Source organism: Gracilinanus agilis, chromosome X (genome assembly GCF_016433145.1).
Source record: "Gracilinanus agilis isolate LMUSP501 chromosome X, AgileGrace, whole genome shotgun sequence".
Classification (NCBI taxonomy): domain Eukaryota; kingdom Metazoa; phylum Chordata; class Mammalia; order Didelphimorphia; family Didelphidae; genus Gracilinanus; species Gracilinanus agilis.
The window spans coordinates 53,858,141-53,880,423 of record NC_058136.1 but is presented as its reverse complement, the minus strand read 5'-3'; the positions used below and the strand labels follow the sequence as shown (position 1 = coordinate 53,880,423).

At 48.2% G+C, this 22,283-nt stretch overlaps 1 protein-coding gene across 1 annotated transcript in view; it reads right to left on the bottom strand.

Annotated features, from left to right (window-relative positions):
* The window catches only part of SRPX2 (sushi repeat containing protein X-linked 2), a 34,014-nt gene that overhangs the window by 6,214 nt on the left and 5,517 nt on the right, over positions 1-22,283 (bottom strand). Inside the window, exons 2-8 of the mRNA XM_044682832.1 lie at positions 16,241-16,321; positions 7,575-7,766; positions 5,356-5,532; positions 4,915-5,041; positions 4,649-4,770; positions 3,208-3,387; positions 2,493-2,626 (exon numbers count right to left, since the gene is read on the bottom strand). Coding sequence (XP_044538767.1) covers positions 2,493-2,626; positions 3,208-3,387; positions 4,649-4,770; positions 4,915-5,041; positions 5,356-5,532; positions 7,575-7,766; positions 16,241-16,321 — 1,013 coding nt within the window. The remainder of the gene's footprint in view (positions 1-2,492; positions 2,627-3,207; positions 3,388-4,648; positions 4,771-4,914; positions 5,042-5,355; positions 5,533-7,574; positions 7,767-16,240; positions 16,322-22,283) is intronic.

The following is a 22,283-nucleotide window of genomic DNA, read 5'->3' as shown; positions in this document are numbered from 1 at the left end:
TAGTTTCCCCATTTGTAAAATAGATCCTACCCTACAAGGCCATTGTAAGACTCAAGTAAGAATGCGTTTAGAGCATTTCGCACATCCTAAAATGCTATAGAAATCTCTCCCTCTCCTCTTCCTCCTCCTCCTCTTCCTCTTTCTCCTTCCCCTCCTTCTTCTCTTTCTTCTTCATCATCGTCCGTGATAATGTTCCAGTGATACAGATTGCCAGCTATCTATACCTGTCCCTCCTGTGTCATAGGGGGCTTCACTCAGTGTGCTGGGATCTTCCTTGAGTTCTCTCCATATGGGTGCCAGTAGGGGCTAGCCATCCGTTATTGCTTATTCTTCCCCTTTTACTAGCCTGTCATCTTTTTAGGTCAAGTACTTCAAAGACTTAAAGATTTAGACATGGACCGAAACTTAGAAGTGATTTAGTCCACTCCCTCTTTTTTTTAAATCCTTACCTTCTGACTTAGACTCAATACTGTATGGTAGTTCCAAGGAAGAAGAACAGGAAAGGCTAGGCTATGGGGGTTAAGTGACTTGCCCAGGGTCATATAGCTAAGAAGTGTCTGAAGCCAGATTTGACACGGATCTCTAGGCCTGATTCTGTATCCACTGAGCCACCTAGCTACTCCCCTTTCTAATCTTCTTATATCATGTGACCTTCTGTGCACTCTACAATCCAGTCTGTGGGCCTCCTTGCTATTCTTCTCTCACTCTGTCTCCATCTCCATGCCTTTGTCTTGGCCGATTCCATAGGTTCTCTCCCTGAGCCTTAACCTCGTGGAGTCTCTGACCCACTTTGAGTTTCAGCTCCTCCAGGAGGCCTTTCCTGGCAGGCTTGCCCCCCAGCTGCTAGTGACCCCCCCCAAGGTTACCTTCTTTTTATTCTGCATTTATCTTATCTGTTCTGGTTCAAAGATATCATCCATTTCCCCTACCAGAATGGAAGTTCTTTGAGGGCAGAGACTGATTTTTCACGGCACGATGTCAGACACATCGTATTACTAAATGCTCAGCCTGGCATGAAATTTTAATCCAGGCCCACCGCTTTTCCAGGCAGCAAGCTTCTCCTCTAAGCCTTGCCAGTTCAGCTTACTTCTCTAGTTCAAGGCTGAACTAAGATGTGGGTTCTGTTGGCAGGTGTCTTCCCTGTGTGGGCCAGCCTCTTTACCAGCTTTGGGTCTGTTTCTTCATTCCCTCTGAAAAATATTGAGGTCAGGGCAACACAAGCTCTAAGCTTCCTTCCTGCTCTTGGGACTCCATGACTGATTTGTTTTCTTTCCTTGGGCCCCTGGAGGAACAAGGTCCTTAGTCTTGGTCCTAGGGTCACCCTCTTAGCTTTAGGGGGGACTGTCCTCGCATCTTCATTGCCTGCCAACATTCGCTGATCATTCTCCCCTCTGGGCCCCTGGCCCACTCAGCTGCCCCAAATGTACCTCAGAGCTAGGTTAGCACAGTCTGCTCCCTCTCCAAAGCCCTTCTTCAGACCTCTTCTTAAATACTTCCATTCCAAATGCATTTGCTGGCATTGCCAGTCTGCTTGGGCAGCCCGAGTTCAAGTTGACTCAACCCACCCTGGTGGTATGTATATGTGAAAAAAATCTTTAGCTAACTGCCATACCCTTTTCTGGGTGAATCTGACATGGGCCTTGCTTTCCCTGACCATAGTCACCCAAGTATTTAGGGCGGAGGAAGAGAGGGCTTGATTGGAAGCTGAAGTAAAGCTTGGTCTCTGATGCTGGCCTTACTTGCTATGTGACCTTGGACAAATCACTTTACCACAGTTTGCTTCTATTTCCTCAGTGTAAAATGAAGGGATTGGCCTTGGTGACCTCTTCCATGAGCCTATTCCTGCCTCTCTCAAACCCCTCTGGCGCGAATTCCCACCGATCTAAAGGTCTGAAGAGCTTTTGTTTTCTGCCCCCTTTGGAAAGGTGCGTTCGCCAGCCAGTGGCTCATTATCTCCCCAGTGCAAGCATCCGATTCTCTCATTTGTTATCGGAGCTGTGATTTCCTTAGTCTTAGGAAACTCCTGAGATCGAAAGCGCCTCTGATCATGCAGCTCACTACAGCTTGGGCAGCTTCAAGTCTTACACAGTTGCCTGGACCACAGAGAAATTAAATGACTTATCCAGGGTCACACAGCTAGTATGTATTAGAGCTAAGGACTTGAACTCAGGTCTTGCTGACTGAGGCCATTAAAACAGGCTCCCAATACAAGTCTTTTTTTTTTTTTAAACCCTCACCTTCCGTCCTGGAGTCAATGCTGTGTATTGGCTCCAAGGCAGAAGAGTGGTAAGGGCTAGGCAATGGGGGTCAAGTGACTTGCCCAGGGTCACCCATCTGGGAAGTGTCTGAGGCCAGATTTGAACTCAGGACCTCCCGTCTCTAGGCCTGGCTCTCCATCCACTGAGCTACCCAGCTGTCCCCCCCAATACAAGTCTTAAAAGAATAATAAAAATGATGATAATAAGGCAGCTGATTAAGTGGAATGCACTCACCTGTAACATGGAGATCTGCATTTTGTAGTATCTATTAGAAGGGTCGGGAGAGGAGACAATGAGGAGCCGCCGTTTCTCGTAGAACTGATCCAGGAGGGCTGCAGCTGAGTTGACATTGACATTAATCTTCATGGCTAGAATAGAAGAAGGTGGCCATTGAGGACCCTGCTTCTTCTTTTCCTCCCAAATGATTAAATGAATGTATTCTTCAGTCCTAGACTCCTTCCTGCTAACCCTAATCGAAGCTCCCTCCGTACCCTCTAGAAGAGAACTTGAAGGTACCCCCTCCTTCAGTGGGGTCAAGAGCACCATATGTTGTATCCAGGGCCGCTGCCACAGACATCTCACATCTTTCTCTCCCACCACTCTACAAGCACTGAACTCTTATATCAGGTCAGTGGTGTAACTAGAGTGGGGCAAGAATTTACATTTAATGGGCAACAACAGTACCATCTCAGACATCCTTTTGTCTTTGCTTGCCTTGCTTCTTGGGTAGCAGCAGAGGCCTTTGTCTCAGGCTCTTTCCTCTCCTTTTAGCAGCTTAGACACATTCCTCTTCCCTCCATTACCATGCCCTTGGAGATTCTACTCCCTTTCCTGCTTGTCTAGGGTGTAAAAATTGCTAGTTCTAGCTCTGGTCAGGGGGCGATGACCTTCTGAGGTGAGACAACCCGATCCACACAACCACTCTCTTTTTCCCTTCGCTCTCACTCACGGGTGCAGATGGGCTGGGATCCTGACCACTGTCGGCTAGACTGGCAGACTCGGGAGGGGGTCCCCTGGCGCTCGTAGCCCCCATCACATTGATACTCGCATACGGCCCCATAGTTGTCCCCTGCCGAGGTGCAGGTGAGGTAGCCATGCTGAGGTGGCTTCAGAGTAGGGCAGCGTCTCACTGTGGAGGGAGAAGTCAGGTCAGCCTGGAGGATTTCCTCTAGTGAGGGAAGGCCCTGACAGTGTCCATGCTGGGTTTTCCAAGGTGAGAGACCATGGTGTGCCCAGGATGGTATCTGCAAAGGCAAAACTAAAACAGGGAAAGTGAAAGACTGTCAAGAAATCAATTGTAGGTTGGAGGAATTCCAAGGAAAGGAGGGCCGGTATAGTTGGGGAAAATGTGGGACTTGAGCTGGCTTTGATGGTAGGAAAGGAGGGAACTTCCAATCAAAAGGAATGCCTGAATGGGCTCAGACTGTGCAGCTTCTCCAACAAAACCCTAATGTTCCAGCTAGCCTTGATGATGAGCAAAAGATACAGGGAGAAAATACAGTGACTTCTTCTACCCCAAATAGCACAAAGAATCGCCTGGAAGCCTGAGGGCAACAGGAAAGGGGACACCAGCAAAGTCTGCTCCAAGGCACAACAACTTCCCAGGGTGACCAGAGATGGACCAAGGACACGTGGGCCTTCAAGCTCTCTGTCTGAGCTTGCCCTCCAGAAGGCTTCCAGGTGGGCATCTTGGAAGGGCCCAGGAGTAACAGTAGGCAGAATGATTCCACAGTGCTCAGACTAGGTTACCTCAGGAATGCGTCCTTCATCTCTGAGAAGACTGGTGGACTCTATAGAGGCTAGGACTGAATGGACCTGGTCTGCTCCAGTGTGGCTATTCTGATGCTCTCATGAAAGGACTGGATTGGGAGTGATGTGAGATCAGCCACACCCAGGCAGTGGCCAAGGGCTTGTGGGGCTTAAACTAGGGTGGCAGGGGAGATGGATTATGTGCATAGAAATGGCCTTCCCAGCTCCGAAACAAGCTGCTTTTGGTGAGGGACCTTTCTCTTCAGGCTGAATTGGAAGGGCCCTTAGTGATGATCTAGTTTGGACCTCTCATTCATCCTGTGAGCTGACTTGCCCAATGTCACACGGTGAGTTATTGCTGACATTGGAACTAAGAATATTCAAGTCTCTTGACTGGCAGTCCTCTGCCACGACATACCTGAGTGAGGAGATGAGATCATATGATCATAGATTTAGAGCAGGAAGAGAATTCACATGAGGAAACAGAGGCCCGGAGAGTGAGTTATGCTCATTGTCCCCCTGCGTGATAATTAACAGAGCCAAGACTCAAACCGAGTTCCTCTGTCTCCCTTTCTATTGGCCTGTACATGTGTGCTTGGTCTACGAAAATGGAAACAGAAGGGAAGTGCATCTTTTCTGACCTTGAACCTTGATGATGAACTTGCAGCTAGCCCGATTGTAGGCCCGGTCATAGGCGGTGTACCGAATTACATGCTCTCCTTCAGGAAACCGAGAGCCTGGCTCAGGTCCCCGCAGGATCACCCTGGATGGATCAGAGCAGAATAATCATTAGGGAGAAGAAGCTGTGATCAGGATTAGGGGGCCAGAACTTGGCCTTATTCTTGCCATATGAATGCTGGGGTGGGGGAGTAGCTGCTATGGGAGAAAGATACTGTTCAGTGCCCACCTGGTAATGGTGCCATCTGCAGAGTCTTTCACCACAGGTGGGTCCCAGTACACCCTGGCAGTCAGCTTTTCTGGCTCAGCCATCTTCTCACGAGAGTGGGGACAGCGAATCTTGGGAGGATCAATGTCTGCCAAGGTTTGAAGTCAGATAGCAACTTCTGAGTCCCCTCTCATAGGCAAGAGAACCAGTGGGGGTGGAAATCTACTCCCTCGGGCAGATACAAGAGGGAAGGAGCCCAAAGATATCCAAGGAAGAAGCCTAGCCCAAGGTAAGGGTGTGTGTGGAGAAGCAATACCTGCCCCTGAAATAGGTTATACAATTACTGAGGGTGTGCATTCCATGGGTGGCAGATATTCCTACTCCAGTGGACATTCATAAACACATGGATTAAGTCAAGGCAGCGCTGGGTGGCAGGACAACTGTGTGGGGACTGGAACTTACCTACACACACAGGCTCGCCTCCACTCCACCGCCCATCCTCCATGCAGATTCGGCTTCGGTCACCTTCCAAGTGGTAGCCACTGGCACAGCTGTAGTCACAACGGGAATCCAGCAGGATGCCATTCGTGCAGGTGTAGGTGCCACTGGTGATCAGCGGCAGCACAGGACATCTCACTTCTACAAGAGAGCCGAGGGGGCTTCTGTCAGTAGTGGCAGTGCTCACAGGAAGGAAAAAAATAATTTATGGGAATTTGTTTTCTCTCTTTATATATGTACCTATCCTTGATTTCATCTCAGCCCACAAAGCTAAAAATATTTACTCTTGGCTCTTTTGCACAGAAAAAGTTTGCCAACCTCTGTTATAGAGGGTGAAGAAAAGAAGGCCCAGGACAAAGCCTCAGGAGACAGCCATGATTCGTGGCCATGTCACAGGCGAGGAAGGAGACCGAGAAGGAGTAGTTGTACAGGTAGGAAGAGTGCCATTTCACAAACAGCTAGAGACGAGATAGTTTTCAGGAGAAGAGGGTGGTAGTGCCAGAGGCTCCAGAGAGGTCAGGAAGACTGAGAAATGAGCAAGTTGGGTGGATGGACAAGTAATGAATGAATATGTGCCCAGTACTGAAAAAGGTGTCCAGGGAGGGAACCAAGTTTCTGTGAGAGTCAGTTATCTACCCTTTCAGCTCTGATTGGTCTCCTTCTTTGAGAGCCCCTTTCTGCAGTTTGCACTGCTGGGTTTAGGAGACCACAGCCTAGCCTAGAGCTTCAGACTTGTGGCATTGAAGCCTCTACTTCAGCCTCCTGAAAGAGTGACTAGAATGCTGTCTTGGAGTTCAGGAAGGCTGAGCTTCACATCCCACCTCTGACACTGGCTTTGTGACTTCCCAAGCAAGTAACCAAAGCCCTCTCAGTCTGTTTATTCACCTGTAGATAAAGGCTGGGCTGTATTCCTGAGGACTTCTGGAAAGAATTCTTTGTAGCCTGGCTGCCACACTGGAAATTCCTTGAGAACCATTTAGGCCAGGGGTCAGCAACGTATGGCTCTTTCTGCAGGAGCCATAAAGTCCATTTTTTTTCAGGCGCTGTTATAGGGGCGGCACTGTGAGCACTGCACGGCGCTCATGAAATGACATTTTAAAAAATGTGGCGTTTATGGTTCTCATGGCCACAAAGGTTGCCGACCCCTGATTTAGGAGATTCGTATTCTCCTACCTCCTCTAGAATCTCCTCCCTCTACCAGATGTCTCTTTGGGACATCAAACTGGCTCTGGGTTTCTCAGAGGGTGTGCCAACTGAGCAGAAGTGCCATCTAAGGCAGGGCCTGGAGGAGGACTGTGTGCCCATTTCCCAAGCCCTAGCCTAGGGAAGCTCAGGGACACTTGAGCCCAGGCTTTGGGCTTCTAGAATCTTTTCCAAGACCACATGGCCAAGTTGTCGAGGAGTTACAAGGAATGTGCCAACTACACAGACACATCTTTGAAGTCAGGGATGCAGATGTGCCCTTAGGGAGCTTTTACTATTATGGTGCTCAGTAGGGAGTGCTGAATGGCTGCTGGAAAGAGATATGGAGGGAGGACTGGGTTGGAAGGAAGGAAACAAGCTTTTAGTAAATACCTACAATGTCCCAGGCTCTGTGCTCAGTGCTTTACAAATTATATCTCATCTGCTCCTCACAACAATTCTGGGAGGTAGGTACAATTATTATCCCCATTTTACGGGTGAGGAAAACACAGGCAAAGTGACTTGCCCAGGGTCAGAGAGCTTGTAAGTCTCTGAGTCTGAATTTGGACTCTGGTTTTTCTAATTCCTCTGCCTAGAGTCAGGGATGGGAGGAGCTGGAGGGAAGAAGCTGCTTTCTGTTTCAACAGAAGGGATGCCACCCTTTGTATCTCCCCAGGTCTAGGACCTCCTTTCTCTGATTCCTCTGCCCACCCCCTCCAGTGTCTTCTTTGGGGAAACGTGGAAAGGGTAGCTTGAGTAGTTTGGCAGCAATCAGTTAACCTCAAGGGTTAGAGGGAAGGAGAGGTTTCTGTCCCTGCTTGTGTGTGGAGAAACTCAGGGAGTCTAACTCTGGCAGCACTAGACTGTCCAGTAGGCTGGCCCCTCATGGGCTTCAGGCCCCTAGAGTGCCTCGCAGGGAGCCCAGCAGAATCCAGTGGGTGATGGGAGAGTGAAGGGATGGGCTGGCTTATTGAGAGGGTTTGGAACACATGCTCACTCACGTCTGCAGTAGGCTGTCCCGGACCAGCGCCGGCTCGGCAGGCAGTTCACGGACCTCTGGCCGATCAGTCGATAGCCCCGGTCACAGGACAGCTCACACCGGGTGCCCAAGCTGCTGTGATAGTTACCCCCCCTTGGGGAGTAGCAAGTGGCTTCTCCATCTTGAATGTTCAAAGTATAACACCATCGAGGCACTAGAGAAACAGAAAGTCAGGTTAGGGAAGAGGGGACAGTTCAGGGCTGAGTATGGGTGTGTGGGTGTCCCATAAACACTTTCTGGACTCAGCTATCTCAAGCCCCCTTGGTAACTCTGGAGTGTGTGTGTGTGTGTGTGTGTGTGTGTGTGTGTGTGTGTGTGTGTGTGTGTGTTTGTGAATTTTATTTTATTTGTTTTTATTTTTTAATTTCATTTTTATTTTCGGTTCCAAATTTTCTCCTTTCCTTCCCCCCATCAAGAAATCAAGAAATACAATATCCACTATACACATTGAGCCATGCAAAACTTATTTCTGCATTAGCCATGTTCCGGGGGGGTGGGAAGCATGAGAAATAAAGAGAGGAAAAAAGAATGCTTGAGTTCGCACACTCTTTGGAGGTGGCTAGCATTTTGCATCATGATTCCTTTGGAGTTGGGGGGGAGGATTGTCGTGTTGCTGAGAGTAGCTAAGTCCTTCACAGCTGATCATCATATAATATTGCTATTATCATGTACACCAGTGATCTGCAGGCCAGATGTGGCTCCCTGAAATGTTCTGTCTGGCTGTGCAACATTCTTCCTAATCTGATGAGTACAACGAGTAGGATAGGCAGCTGGGCTAGCTCAGTGGATTGAGAGCCAGGCCTAGAGACGAAAAGGTCTTAGGTTCAAATCCGGCCTCAGACACTTCCCAGCTGGTTGACCCTGAGAGACCCATTGCCTACTGGTTGTGGCCCTATGCTCCTAGAATGGAGTCCCAGGATAAAAAAAAAGGGGGGGGGGGCAGCTGGGTAGCTCAGTGGAGTGAGAGCCAGCCCTAGAGATGGGAGGTCCTAGGTTCAAACCCGACCTCAGCCACTTCCCAGCTGTGTGACCCTGGGCAAGTCACTTGACCCCCATTGCCCACCCTTACCAATCTTCCACCTATGAGACAATACACCTAAGTACAAGGGTTTAAAAAAAAAAACAAAAAACAAAAAAACAAAAAAAACAAAAACAAAAAAAAACGAGTAGGATACAATACAGTGAAACTTTGAAAGAGTTGCCTTAGAAACAGACTGACAGATGAACATTCCCTTTCCTTTGGCCCCCTCTTTAAAAAGTTGGCCCATCACTGGTGTAGAGGGTTCTCTTAGCTCCCTTCCCTTTGCAGTTGTTGTATAGGCCTTCCCAGGTTTCTCTGAAATTGTCCCTTTCAATACTTCTTAGAACATAATAGTACCCTGCAACAACCATATATCACGACTTATTCGGCCAGTCCCCAGTTGATGGGCATCACTTCGATTTCCAATTCTTTGCTACCACAAAAAGAGCTGCTAGAAATATTTTTGTAGCTATGGGTCCTTTTTCCTTCCTTGTTGATGTCCTTGGGGCATAGACCTAATAGCAAGCAGGGATCTCCAGAATGGTTGGACCAGTTCACAGCTCCACCACCAGTGCATCAGTGTCCCTATTTCCCCACATCCCTGCTAGGATTCGTCATGATCTTTTTCTGTCATGTTGGCCAATTGGATGGGCGTGAGGTGGGACCTCAGAGCAATTTTCATTTCTCTAATTGTGAATGATTTAGAGCACTTTCTCCTATGACTCTGGAGAGCTTTGATGTCTTCCTTTACAAAGTGCCTGTCATTTATCACCTTTTTTATTTTTATTTTTATTTTTATTTTATTTTTTTATTTGGGTCTGTGTTTTAGGGTTTTATTTTTCTAAGATTAGTCACTTACAAAAATGAAAAATATCAAAACATATTTTGTGTGATAATACACGTATAACCCAGATAGAAATGCTTGTCAGCTCCAGAAGGGGGGGGAGACAATTTGGATGATATAACTTCAGAAAACTCATGTGGAGATGGATTAAAATTAAAAAAAAAACCCAAAAATAGAAACCACAGGTTGAATTCCCAAAACCCCCCAGCAACAACCCCAAACCAAAGCACAAAAAATACAAGTTTTAAAAAGCGCCTAGTCGCATCTTTTGACCATTTATTATTTGGGGAATGGTCCTCATTTTTATAATTTGACTCAGTTCCCTATATATTTGAGAGATGAGACTCTAGTGGAGAAACTTGACATGAACTTTCCCCCTCAGTTCTGCATATTGTGTAATGAATTTTAGCAATTCTGCCATCTAAAATGGTTACATTTTTAAAAAGATTTCTTATTTATAGGGCCAAACTTGCATTTCACAGACCTTGGTTTATTCCGTTTTCCTCTGAATAGTTCTGGGGAGCCTAGGTTTTTTCCCACCAGGATATCTTACTATCGGAAAAACTAAAGTGGTGAGGAGAGGGAAGAGAACTTTCGGAAAAATCAGAGCCATTTTCAAGGTAGTACACGAGATGCATCACCCAAGCTGACTGCCTGGCCAGGATCCGTCAAGGAAGGGTGTGTACAAGTATAGATCACTGGGTGGTAGCAGATGAGCTTGATTTTTAGAAGTCAGTTTCCAAACACTGTCCATGGAAAGTACAAAACAAAATGTGGCCCTCGAGCTGGGTTTGGATGGATTTAAATGGCCAGTGAGCTTACACACTGTATTTTCTCCTTTTACCTCCTTCCCATCACTCCATTCTCTGCCTAACCTCATGTAGTCCTTGAAAAGAAAAGTAAGTTCTTGCCACCAAGGTCCTTGCCCCTGTTAAACAACAGAAACAGAGAGGATTTCATCAGAAGATAATGCACTAAAGCCACTTGATGGCTGCTGCACCCCAAGGCCTGGGGGACCTTCCATTGGACTTGTAGCTGAAACTTCCCTAGGCAGAGTGGGAGTTCCTTTCTCGAGAGCACTGACTGTGTGACTTCTCTTTTTGTGTCCCCAGCACTCAGCATAGTGGTTTGCACATAGTAGGTGCTTAACTTAATAAAGGCTTCATTCATTCAAGCAAATAAGTATTCCCATATTTGATGGGAAATGGAAAAGAGCCCAGTAGAAAAGAACCTCCCGAGTGGAGAAAAACAGCATGGCAGGGGAGGGAAGCCAGGCCTCTGGGTGTCAGGACCTGCCGAATAGTAATTACTGCCATTTGGGGAGCATATCAAGGGGTACAAAGTGCCTCACTGCAGACATGATTTCATTTGAGCCTGATGATAACCCTGTGAGATATATACTCCAGACCTAATTATCCCCATTTGACAGGTGAGGGAACTGGAGCTCAAAGAGATGAGATTACTTGGCCATTATCACCCAGCTAGTACAGGGGAGGAGGCGAAGAGGACACCATATTGCCCTAAGGCTGAGCAAGGCCTTCACTTTGATTAGCTGGCCCAGCCTGGGCAGCGGATTGAAAGAGAGAAACCAGCTGGCCCCGAGAGATAAGCAGCCCAGCAAGCTTCCCTGTTGATCTTCCCCTGATTGGACAAGACCTCAGGGAACTTTTGACCGAACATATTCAAAGTACAGGAGATTGAACTATATGTACATGGACTGACCTCAGGGCATGTTCTGGAAATTTTTTTTCCTCTTGATTAAATCTTGGCCATTAAAAAAGTTCAGAAAGTTATATTCAGAATTGAGAGGCTCAGCGTGGAGCAGTGGATAGAGACCTGCCTTCAAACTGCGCCTCTGACACTTGCTGTATGACCCTGGGCAAGTCATTGAACGTTTCGGAGCCCCAGACAACTGCCCAGGACTCATGGAAAGGTGGTTTGGAGATTGTGGGATTTTGAGCAAATTTAAATATTCAGCATTTTGTGGATTTTTGTCAGTTCAGTTATGCTGACTACAAGAGGACCGGAACATGAACTGGGGTCAAGCCATCCTTTTGGAAGCTCAGGCCAACTGAGCCCATGGCTGCATCCTTAGCCCTCTACCTCTGCGCATGGCATGCTGACCCCATCTCGTGGCAGAATCCTTGCATTGCAAGAGCCGTCACGTCAAGAGAGTCTCGGGGCAAAATCCCGTTAGGAAATGGGAAGGGATGGATGGCGAGAGGGCAGTTCCGCCATGACTTTTCACCCAGACAGCTTCGTCATCAACTCCAGTGGATGGAAATCGATCTCAAGAATTGTCGTCATTTCTAGAAGTTGGGGCAGAAACCCATTTCTGTATTCCGTTCCATATGACAATGCTGGTTCAAGCCCCAGGCCAGTAACCCATGAGCCGGGTGCCCCTGGGGGAGTCTCTGAGAGTCCCAGTTTTCCCATCAGCCAGATGAGGATCATCATCATCATCATCATCATCATCATCATCATCATCATCATCACTAGCATTTTATATGGTGCTAAAGTTTATAAAGTGCTTTACAAATATCTTGTTTTAGCTTCACAACAACCCTGAGAAGTAGGTGCTATTATTGTCATCCTCATTTTACAAATTAAGAAACTGAGGCAGACAGAGGGTGATTTGCTAGTTAAATGTCCAAGATTGGATTTGAACTCAAGTCTTCCTGACTCCACGAGCAAGGTCCTCTCCACTGCCCTACCCAGCTGCCTAGTAATAATGAATCCTAGTCCCAGCTCGGTCACCTATCTACTACCTCTATGACCTTGAGCAAGTCACCTTGCCTCTTCAGACTATTTAATGAAAGGAATGGACCAGATCCCTACCAGTGTTCATCCCCATGGTCCTCCGAAAGGCTCATCAATACCTTCACTCACAACCAGGTCTGCCGACATCTGTAAAGTTCTATACATTAGCTTACCGGTGTACCACGCCTCTAGCTAGAGGGTTGTTGGAACCCACTAGAGACCTGGCCAGAACTGATTGTTACACTTTTAGTGAGAGCATTTATACCTCTGAAGTCAGTAAATGCTACAAATCCAAACTTTAATGAGTATCTCAACTTAAGAAAGTGATGGAGAAAACATTAATAATGAAGATTAAAGGGGGCAGCTGGGTAGCTCAGTGGATAGAGAGCCAGGCCTGGATATGGGAGGACATGAGTTCAAATTTGACCTCAGATACTTATTAGCTGTGTGACCCTGGGCAAGTCACTTAGCCCCCATTGCCCAGCCCTTACTGCTCTTCTGCCTTGGAACCAGTACACAGTATTGGTTCCAAGGCAGAAGTTAAGGGTTATATATTTAAAAAATGAAGATTAAACTGAATAATGTCACCCTCTACCCCAAACAGTTGCTAAACATTTAGCAACACCCCTCCTGCCTCCATCCCTTTTTGCCTAGGGGAAAGAGGTCTAGCCTCGGAGGCCTCCAAGCCTCGCTGGAGAGGGAGATCCTCAGAGCATGTTATAGGCACATCTTTCCCTTCTGGCTGTAGTGCAGACAGTGCTTTGTGGACTGCAAAGCCCCATATACACATGAGCTCCTCATTTCCAAGTGCAGTCCAGGGAGCCAGCTAGGTAAGTTTAGATCATCAGTCCTCCTGCCACTACTAAACTCCTCAAAGTTACGCTGGCTGGACATTGCCTGATATTTCCCATTTCCTAACTCCTCCAATCAGTCAAGCCACAAAGTTAAGAGGGCTTATCTACTGAGTTCTAGGTGTTTCTGGGAAGAGGGAAGTATAAACCCTTAAAGAAACAAACAGGAGAATAACTGACATTAAGATGCGGTTTTCAAGTTTAAGCAGGTGTCATCTCAGCAGAGCCCCACAACAGCCCTGAGGGGGAGGTACTACACTGTTGTGATTCCCATTTTACAGATAAAAAATCTGGAAGGCTTAGAGAGTAAGGAAATTGCTTAGGGTCACATAGTTAGTAAGGGTCGGAGGCAGGGTCCAGGCAGGGTCCAGGCTGGGCAGTTTGCTGATTTCAAGTCCGGTACTAAGAGAATTCTAGATTGAGGAAAGGAACCTCCAAAGCTGTCTAGTCTAACCCTTTCATTTGAGAGATGAGGGAATGAAGGCACAGAGAAGAAGTGACTTATTCCTGGTTGCACAGGTGGTAAGCTTAAGATTTGAACTCAGCTCTCCTAACTCCAAATCCAGGACTGTGCTTATTTCACTGCCCTGGAAAACTATAACAATGCATTGCCTAATACTTTAGCTGGGGTGGGGCAGAGAGGCCTAGGAAAAAGCTAGTTAGCAAAAGAAGGTGGGAGCTGCTAAATGCCTAGTGAGGAGCATAGACGCCAAGTACTGGAGGAGCTCAGAGAAAGAAGAAGCCAAGATGGTGTTGTGAGGAAGATTAGGTAGTAATTAATTAAGAATTAAGGTTCATCTAGCAGGCTGGAGCTGGAGAATTCTAAGATGGAATGAAGGAGCAGGAAGGAGTGCCTTGTGCCCTGAGAGAGAGACTCCATTAGTGGTGGGCAAAAACTGTTGCCAGCCCAGGGAGATCTCAGACCTTGCTTCCTGATTTCCTTGGGATCCTGAGTGGAGGTGGATTTCCAGCAAGAGGAGAAGACCTACAGAGCAGAACCAAGCAGAGGAGGAGTTTGAGATCTGGTGGTCAGCACCTCAAGTTCACTCACTCTTCTTGGTATCTTGGACCACCTAGGATTTTGGCATCCTGTGAACATCTTTGGAAAACTGTGAGAGCCCTCAAAGCCACCCTTCTGATCCATAGCTGTGCTGTTCAACTCTGGCTGGCACCAGGCTTGAATCAGCTCCCAGAGACTGCACTGCTTCTTGGGCCCTGCCTGTTAGATCACTTAGATTAGTGTAGAAATAAGTCCTCCCCTTGCCCTGTGGTTTTGCCCTTTAGATTTTAAGTATAGAAATCCCTTTCCCACCTTTTAGTTAAACATAATTAAAGCTGTTAAATCCCTTTTACCTTGCCTGCTTGTTTCTAGACTCTGGCCTAGGGAGAGCAGTGTGACAGTTAAGACCAACCAACTGCCATTCCTGTGATAAATCCTGTGAACTCCTTATCCTGGTCCAGTCTCTCCTACACCCCAGTGTGTGTACCCACAACTATTAGATTATATTTTAACATCCCTGGTGCCCTCCATTACCTATATTTTCTACAATGGTCTGTGCTGGTCAAGCAAGGCTTCACAGAGAATGGGGGCTATGAATGAGGTCTCAAAGGATGGTGAGCATGTAGCTAAGTAGCATTGAAAGGGGTATACGGGCCACTTGGGGCTCAACGACAAGGCTAGTCTGGCTGCTGCTAGATGATGAGAGATAAGCTTGGGAAGGTACATTGGGACCTAGGAGTAGGGACTTGAGTGGGCAGCATTTTTGAGTGGAGGAAGCCAGATGATGATGAAAATGATGGTTCAAGATGTTTCATTGGGTGTGTCGGAAGGATTGGGGATGGGGACAGTGAGACTGACTAGAAGAGTACTGCCGTATTCATGTCATTAAACTAGGATGGTATCAATGGGGTTGGAAAGGAAGGGACAGAGAACTCAAGAGCCACTGGGATGGCAAAAACAATGGGACTTAGAGACTGATTGACTGTACTGAGGAGAGGCAAATGGAGGATGTTTCAAGCCCTGGTAAATGGGGATGGGATGGAGCCATTAACAGAAATAGAAAAATGAGGAACACAGTGATTCCTAGTTTGGATGTGCCCCACTTGGAGGGGCCAGTGGGCTACCCAAGTGGAGGTATCGAGCAAGCATTGAAGACGCATGACTGTGAATCAGGAGAAAGGAAGGAGGAGCCTGGAGATGGAGATTTGGGCAGCACTTCCATAGAGATGACAGCCGAAGCTGCAGGAACTGGAAGAGATCTCTGGGGGAGAAAGAATAGGGAGGCTGGAGGCTGAGTACTGAACCTTGGGAAGGGCTTGAACTCTAAAGTTAGGGATGAGGTAGAAATGAGAAAAAGAGTTAAGGAGCTAGAAGAGAAATGGTTCTGGAGCTAGGAAAACCAGGATACTGTGGCATCAGAAAGCCAAGGGCACGGTTCCTGGCACGTTACTTAATAAATGTTTGTTCTTCTCTTCCTCATCTTTATCATCAGAGCAGCTCACACCTATGCAGATGGTTTTCTAAGGGTTGTGAAGCACTTTCTAGACATTCTTCCCTTTGAAGCCCAGAGGAGGGGAAAGAAAAAGGTGTCAGATGCTATCAACAAGGCAAGGGGAATGATGGTGAAGACCAGGCCCTTAAAGCTTAGCTCTTAGGAGGTCTTAGGATTTGTAGCTGTCTTCTTGTTTCTCAGATTCACTCATATTAGTCTTTCTTCCCAAGAGCACGGCTGGCTGCCGGACCAGTGTTTCTAAAATTCCACTCTTTTCATGCCAGTCATATTCAAGAACCTAGAATTGCCTGCAGCATCAAGGGCAATTTCCTCTCCCTGGGAGAGGTGAAGTTTAGAGTTCAGGAGTAATCTCATCCCACTTTCCACCCAGTGCAGTTCTACCCTCTCAGATCTCTTGAGGCCTTTTGTGATCTGGCTCCAGCCTCCCTGCCCAACCTTATCTTCCGCTCCTGGCCAGTCTGACCCTCCAGCAACATCCAGGCTGCTCTCCTCCCTCATCCTCCCTGCTCATCCTCCCAAAGTGGTTCATTCCTTGATGTGACCCATATCCATCGTGTTTAGTTTATGTGCCTGGCCATTATCCTACGGGGGCCTGGAGGATATAAAGAAGTGTGATCAATGGTCCTGTGCTGCTATTACCTCGGTAGTCCAGAGCAGGGGCCCGAGGGGGCATTTCAACAGACACTTCATTGTAGCTTTCATCAGGATAGTAACCTGAACCTGGAAGGAAGAGAACATGGAGAAACATGAGGTCAGAACCCAATGGTTTCTGTCCAGGACATGACCATCCACAAGTGAGGACATGAGCAAGCTGGGAATTCTGTGGGCAAAGTGCTGTCCTAGAAAGTGAAAGGGCCACCACCAGTGGCACATATCAGCTGCAAACTGTCCCCTTGTCAAGAAAGCTGGCTTAGGGGGAGGAGACGATGGCACTATGAAGGACTTGTTCCTACTTGACTGCAAGAAGTCATTGAAAATCTACCCTAGCAAAGTGGTAGCTGTGGCCTTTGAGCAGTTCCCCCCCTGTTCTACTGCTCCTAGGGTATGGGTTCTACTTAGGCTACGATGTGAGCTGAGCCTGAAGCTAGAGGTGGAAGCTAGATGGCATGCCAGGCATGAGGGACAGCTTGGGCAAAGCTAAGGAGGTAGGAAATGGAATGTCAGGTCAGGGCAGCCAGTTTGGCTAGGATGTTGGGTGCATGAGGGGAGAGACTGGAAACAGAGATCGTTTAGGAAGCTACTGCCATAGTACAAGACACTGGCAATGAGGGCCTGAACTTTGGACTGTCCAGAACATAGAGAAAAGGGGATGGACATGACAGATGTTGAGGAGGAAACATCCCCAGGGGGGTGGGGAGGGAAAGGGAAGACTAGGATGCTCGTGACAAAGTGAACAAGGTGGTATAGTGCCTGGATTTCAGCATGGCTCCAGATGCCAGCTGTGTGACTCTGGGCAAGTCACTTAACCTCCGTACTTTACTCCCTAAAGTTGGCGTAATAATAGCACCTACCTCCCTGGGCTGTTATAGAGATCAAATGAGATAATGTTTGGCAAGTGCTTTGTAAACCCTTAGAGTGCTCTGAAAATGCCAGCTCTTGTTGTTAAGGTGGCAAACCAAGGGAACGGGTAGGGTTCCAGTATGCTGCACGCCCCTTCCTTGCCACCCTCCAGCCTTCTGTGTGGCACAGACTCCAGTGGAAGGCAGCCCAGCAGCTTTCAAGCAGACTAAACAGTAGGTTTCTCTAGACTGCTAAGTTTGCTGCAGGAAATCGGTCTTGAATTAGTGTTAATTGGGAAACAACTTTCCTGAGCAGAGTTCCAGGAAGCCTGCCTTCCAGCCCCCACCCCCTCTGGCTTATGAACTGGGCAGCTGGCCGGTTAAGGGTCAGAAAAGAATTCCCCACTTCCCGGAGAGGCAATTTTTCCAGGCTTGGGGCTGTTCTCAAGGAGTGAATGGAGCCTTCCAGAAGGGAGAAGCGCAGGCGGATGCCTCACTCTGGTTTCCCTCTAGGGGACAGCTGCCCCCCCCTGCTCCAGGGTGGAGCCCAGGGCTCAGTCATGAAGCTTCTCCAGCTCCCCAGGTTCCAGGCAGAGGGGGGGGGGAAGCCAGGCCAACTTGGAAAACAAGCGACTGCATCAGATTGAAAGCCGGCATTGTGAAATCTCGTCTTCTTGGGCTTCCTTCGTTTTAGAAGAGGCCTCATCTCCCTGGGCCTCTCCGCCTCTCTTCTTGGTGAACCCAGCCAGCTATTTGGGTTTGGGAATTAACCTTTAATGCATGCAGCTCCTGGCAACCAAGAGGCCAGATGTTGGTGGGGCTCTAAGCCCTACCTCTCCCATCCCACCATAAAGGAATTACCCTTAGGGAGGTAGAGCGCCTGTTCCCTCCAGCTTAGCTTGGCCTCCAGAGCCCAGGCTTTCCCCATTGAAGGGGCTAGAAAGGGGCAAGATGGGCGATGGCCTTGTGAACACAGCCAAAGAAGAATGGAATCCCCCTGCGCCTCCTTGTAACCGGCTCCTTTTGCTCAGGATCCAAGGCCAGCAAACATGTTACATCCTTCCTGAATTCCAGGGGCTGGGGGACAACACAAGAAATAATCACAGGCTTTGCTTTCCTGGGGAGCGAATGGGGCCCAGGCTTGCTGCTTTCCCAGCCCTGCCTCCAACAAGCGCTAAACTCTGGAAGGATTTCTCAGTTGGAGCTCACAGATGAGGACTTGAACCATAATGAGGAGAAGGTCCTTCCCATGGCTCTTCTTTGGCCGGAGACTTGGCACAGACAAGTAGCCTCTCTCTGGCCAGCCTAGCGGGCCCCCAGGCAGCAAAGGCTCCCTCTACACAAGGGTGTGGCTACAATGAATTACTTGTCCAGTGTCTTAAACTTCCCCAGGAGCTCCAAACAAATTCTCATCTTAGAATTGGAGCTGTAGGCCTAGAAGGGCCCACAAAGGCCGTCATTTGCCTCTTTCCTTTTATAGATGAGGATGCTGAAACCCAGAGAGGGTCAGTGACTTGCCCAGAGCCCCCCAGCTAGGAAGAAGACAAGCTAGGATTTGAATCCAGCTCCTGTAACTCGAGGTCCTGCTCTTTCCACAGTGTCACTGGGCCTACATCATCTCTGCCTCAGTAGCCCTGTGAAGGAGGTTCTATAGATAGAACCTCCTTATTATCTCCATTTTACAGATGAGGAAACTGAGGCAGACAGTGGCTAAGAGACTTCTCCAGGGTCACACAGCTAGTAAGTATCAGACGTAGGAGCCAACCCAGGGTTGGCCTGACTGTTAGCCCATGTGTTTCGGACAGAACAAAGTGAGGTGAAAGGGAATTAGAATCTAAGGAACAGGAACCGAGCACTCCCTGGCTTCCTAATATTTCCACCCCTCCACCCCTCTGTGCCCCAGTTGATTTTTTTCCCTCAGAGTATGATTGTACACAAGGAAATTCATTCTTTGCAGAGCCCTCAATTCAGTCTGGGACTATGCCCTCAGCCACCCCTACCCTTGTCCCCACACTACTCCCCTGCCTTCACTGCCACCTCCATTTATAGGCAAGGCCACTGGAGGGGAGCTAAACTGGCTGTTGGAAGGGGAGCTGTAAATAAAGACTTCTAGGTCAGTCTTAGTATAGGGGGTCCCGGGGCTGCCAAACTGGAGCTTTGGCCTTGGTCTTGGGGAGGGTGAGGTATCCCTGCAATGAGGTTTCCTGGGTGAATCCAGAGATTGCATTGAGAAGCAGCACCCCACCCCCAGCTGGCTGGGGGAGGAGAGGAGGAATCAGGCTTGTGTAAGATCCTTAGAAAGGTCTAAGGCCCAGGGCCAGGCCTAGCATTCAGGCCACCCCTGTTGGAAAGGAAAAGGGAAAGAACCTTACTGAGTTTGGGGCTCCTGCTGGGGTTTTCACCTCCTAACTGTCTCATCAGTGGGTAGGAGACCCAGGGAAGGGCAGCTTAGTGAGGAAGAATGACTTCTCTACTTGGAGACGGAGGTTGTTGGTTCAAATCCCAGCTCTGCCACAGTTACCTGGGAGACTGTGGACAAATAACTTCCCCCTCTCCGGGCCTCAGTTCCCGCCTCTAGAAGATGAGGGGCTTGGACTTAAGGACTTTGAAGGTCCCTTCCAGCTCTGAGCCTACAATCCTGGAACCTTAGGACCCCTGTGGGTAAGTCAGCAGCTCTGAGTTGTTAATCAGGTTGAAGGCAGACCTTGTGTCCTGCTGGCTTGCCCTATTCCCCCTCCTGCACCCCTTAGCCGGAGCCAGGTTAAGGCAGGGAGGGGAAGAAGCTTGCATATTTGTTTGAGTGCTGGACACAGCTGGCCCAGACACATCAAGGCTCCTGCCAAAGACCTCCACCAGAAGCTAAGGGCATGTGGAAAAGTTTAGCATGTGCTCAGGGGCTGGGGCAGCGGCAGGGCTGCTGGATCTCACTCCTGGGGGGCTGGGGTGGGGAGCAGTTTGTTATTGACTCTTCTCTGGCAGTTTGCCTAGGTTCATTGGTTGGGCCCAGTTCCTTCTGCACCCCTCTCCTCCCCCTTCCACCAGTCCCAGCTCCAGCCCTCACCAGGGCAGACATTGCAAGCCACAGAACACTTTGAGAGTGTGGCCTATGCTTGCTGGGCCCCATCCAAAGCCTCTATCTGCCCATCTCATTAGCCCTCTCCCCCAAGAGCCCTCCTTCCTTCCATCCCTGCTCCTCTCTGGCAGGCATCTGCCTTCCCCTACAGCCTCCAAATAGGAAGGTTGGGGAACCTCTAGGGCCCCAGGAATCACCATTCCTTTCTGCTGGGGTTCAGAGGGGACCCTTCCTTACAAAGGTGGAGAAGCAAGCTCTTCGTGTGGGGTGATGATCTCTGTGGAGGAAAGGGGATTAACCCCACCCACCCCCAACCCCATCCCCATCCTACTGTTCCTCTAAACCAGTGTGATAGGCGGAACAGGAGAAATAAAGGCATCATTTAGAGAGACACAGGGGCTGACAAAGAGAGGGCAAGAGAGAAGTGAAGTGATTCCCGTTTACCCTGGGACAGCTCTCCCTATCTTTTCTAACTTCTTTCATATGAGAACTATGGCCACATGGTGCTTTCACTACATTGGATCTTAGCACAAAGGGCATCAATTTGAGCCAATCCCACAAGCATTTATTTAAGCACCTTCTCTGGGAGGGATAGGAAAGCACACGGAATCAGAAAATGCCCTGCCCTCAAGGGTTACCAGTCTATAATCGTGCTAGGATGATGGTCTGAGGAGGCAGGAGCAAACATTAACAATGTAGGGGCTTTTCTTCTCTAGGAGACGGCACATGAACCAAGTCTGGAAGGAAGCTAGGGATGCTAAGAGGCAGAAGTCAGGACCAACCCTCCTCACTTCTCTCCCATGTCCCTGCAGCCTGTACCCTCCAGCCTCTGACTGGTGACGGAGTTTCTACCCTGAATCTCCAATTGAGGAAATGCCCCAGAGAGACAAGCTCACTGCCCAATCCCCAGCTCTACTTCTGTCTCTCTAGACTTCTCCAGTATTTTCTCCTTCCTGCCCTCTACTTTTCAGCCATCCTTTCTGTTATTTCTTACAATAGAATGTAAGGCATGAAGGCAGGACCTTCTTTCTTTTTGCTTACACTTATTTATATTCCCTGGCTTTACTTGGCACAAAGCTGGGCACATAGTAAGTGCTAACTATATGCTCTATCTGTGTGCCCATATGTCTATCTGTTGATCTATGTCTATGTATATTTATTGATGTCTATTGATCTATCTCTCCATCTGTCTGTGTCTGTCAATCTATCTGTCATTCTATCAATCTATCGATTTCTCTGTCTTTGTGTCCGTGTCTGTCTGTGTGTCTGTCTATCTATCTATCTATCTATCTATCTATGTCTATCTCTCTTTCTGTCTGTCTGTCCAACCATCTGTCCATTTGTCTTCTGTGTCTATCTCTCTATTTGCCATTCTGTCTATCAATTTATCTCTCTATTTTTCTGTCTATCTGTGTCTCTATATGTCTGTCTTTGTCTGTGTTCCTGTCTATCTATGTATCTATCTGCCTGACTTTCTGTGTATCTCTCAGTCTGACTGTCCATCCCACCATCTGTCTGTCTATCTGAGTCCATCTGTCTGTCCATCTGTCTATCTCTGTCTGTCCATCTGTCCGTCTTTCTGTCCCTCTGTCTCGCTATCATTCTGTCTATTGATCTATCAATCTCTATCTAGCTGCCTGTCATTCTATCAATTTATCGATCTCTCTGTCTATCAGTTTTATGGCAGTCTGTGTGTGTGTGTCTGTGTGTCTGTCTGTCTGCCTGCCTGTCTGTTTGCCCATTGGTCCATCCATCCATCTGTCTTCTGCCTATCTCGCTATCTGTCATTCTATCAATGTATCGATCTCTCTGTGTATCTATCAGTTTTAAGGCTGTCTGTCTGTGTGTCTAACTGTCTGTCTGCCTGTCTTTCTGTTTGTCCATTGGTCCATCTATCCATCCATCCATCCGTCTGTCTGTCTGTGTCTGTCTGCCTGTCTTTCTATTGATGTGTTGATCCCTCTATCTATCTTTGTATCTATCTGTCTGTCTGTCTGCCTGTCTCTCTGTCTGTGTCTATTTATATATCTGTCTGCCCGCCTATCTATCTGTCTGTCTATCTACCTTTCTGTATCTTTCTTTCTTTCTTTCTTTCTTTCTTTCTTTCTTT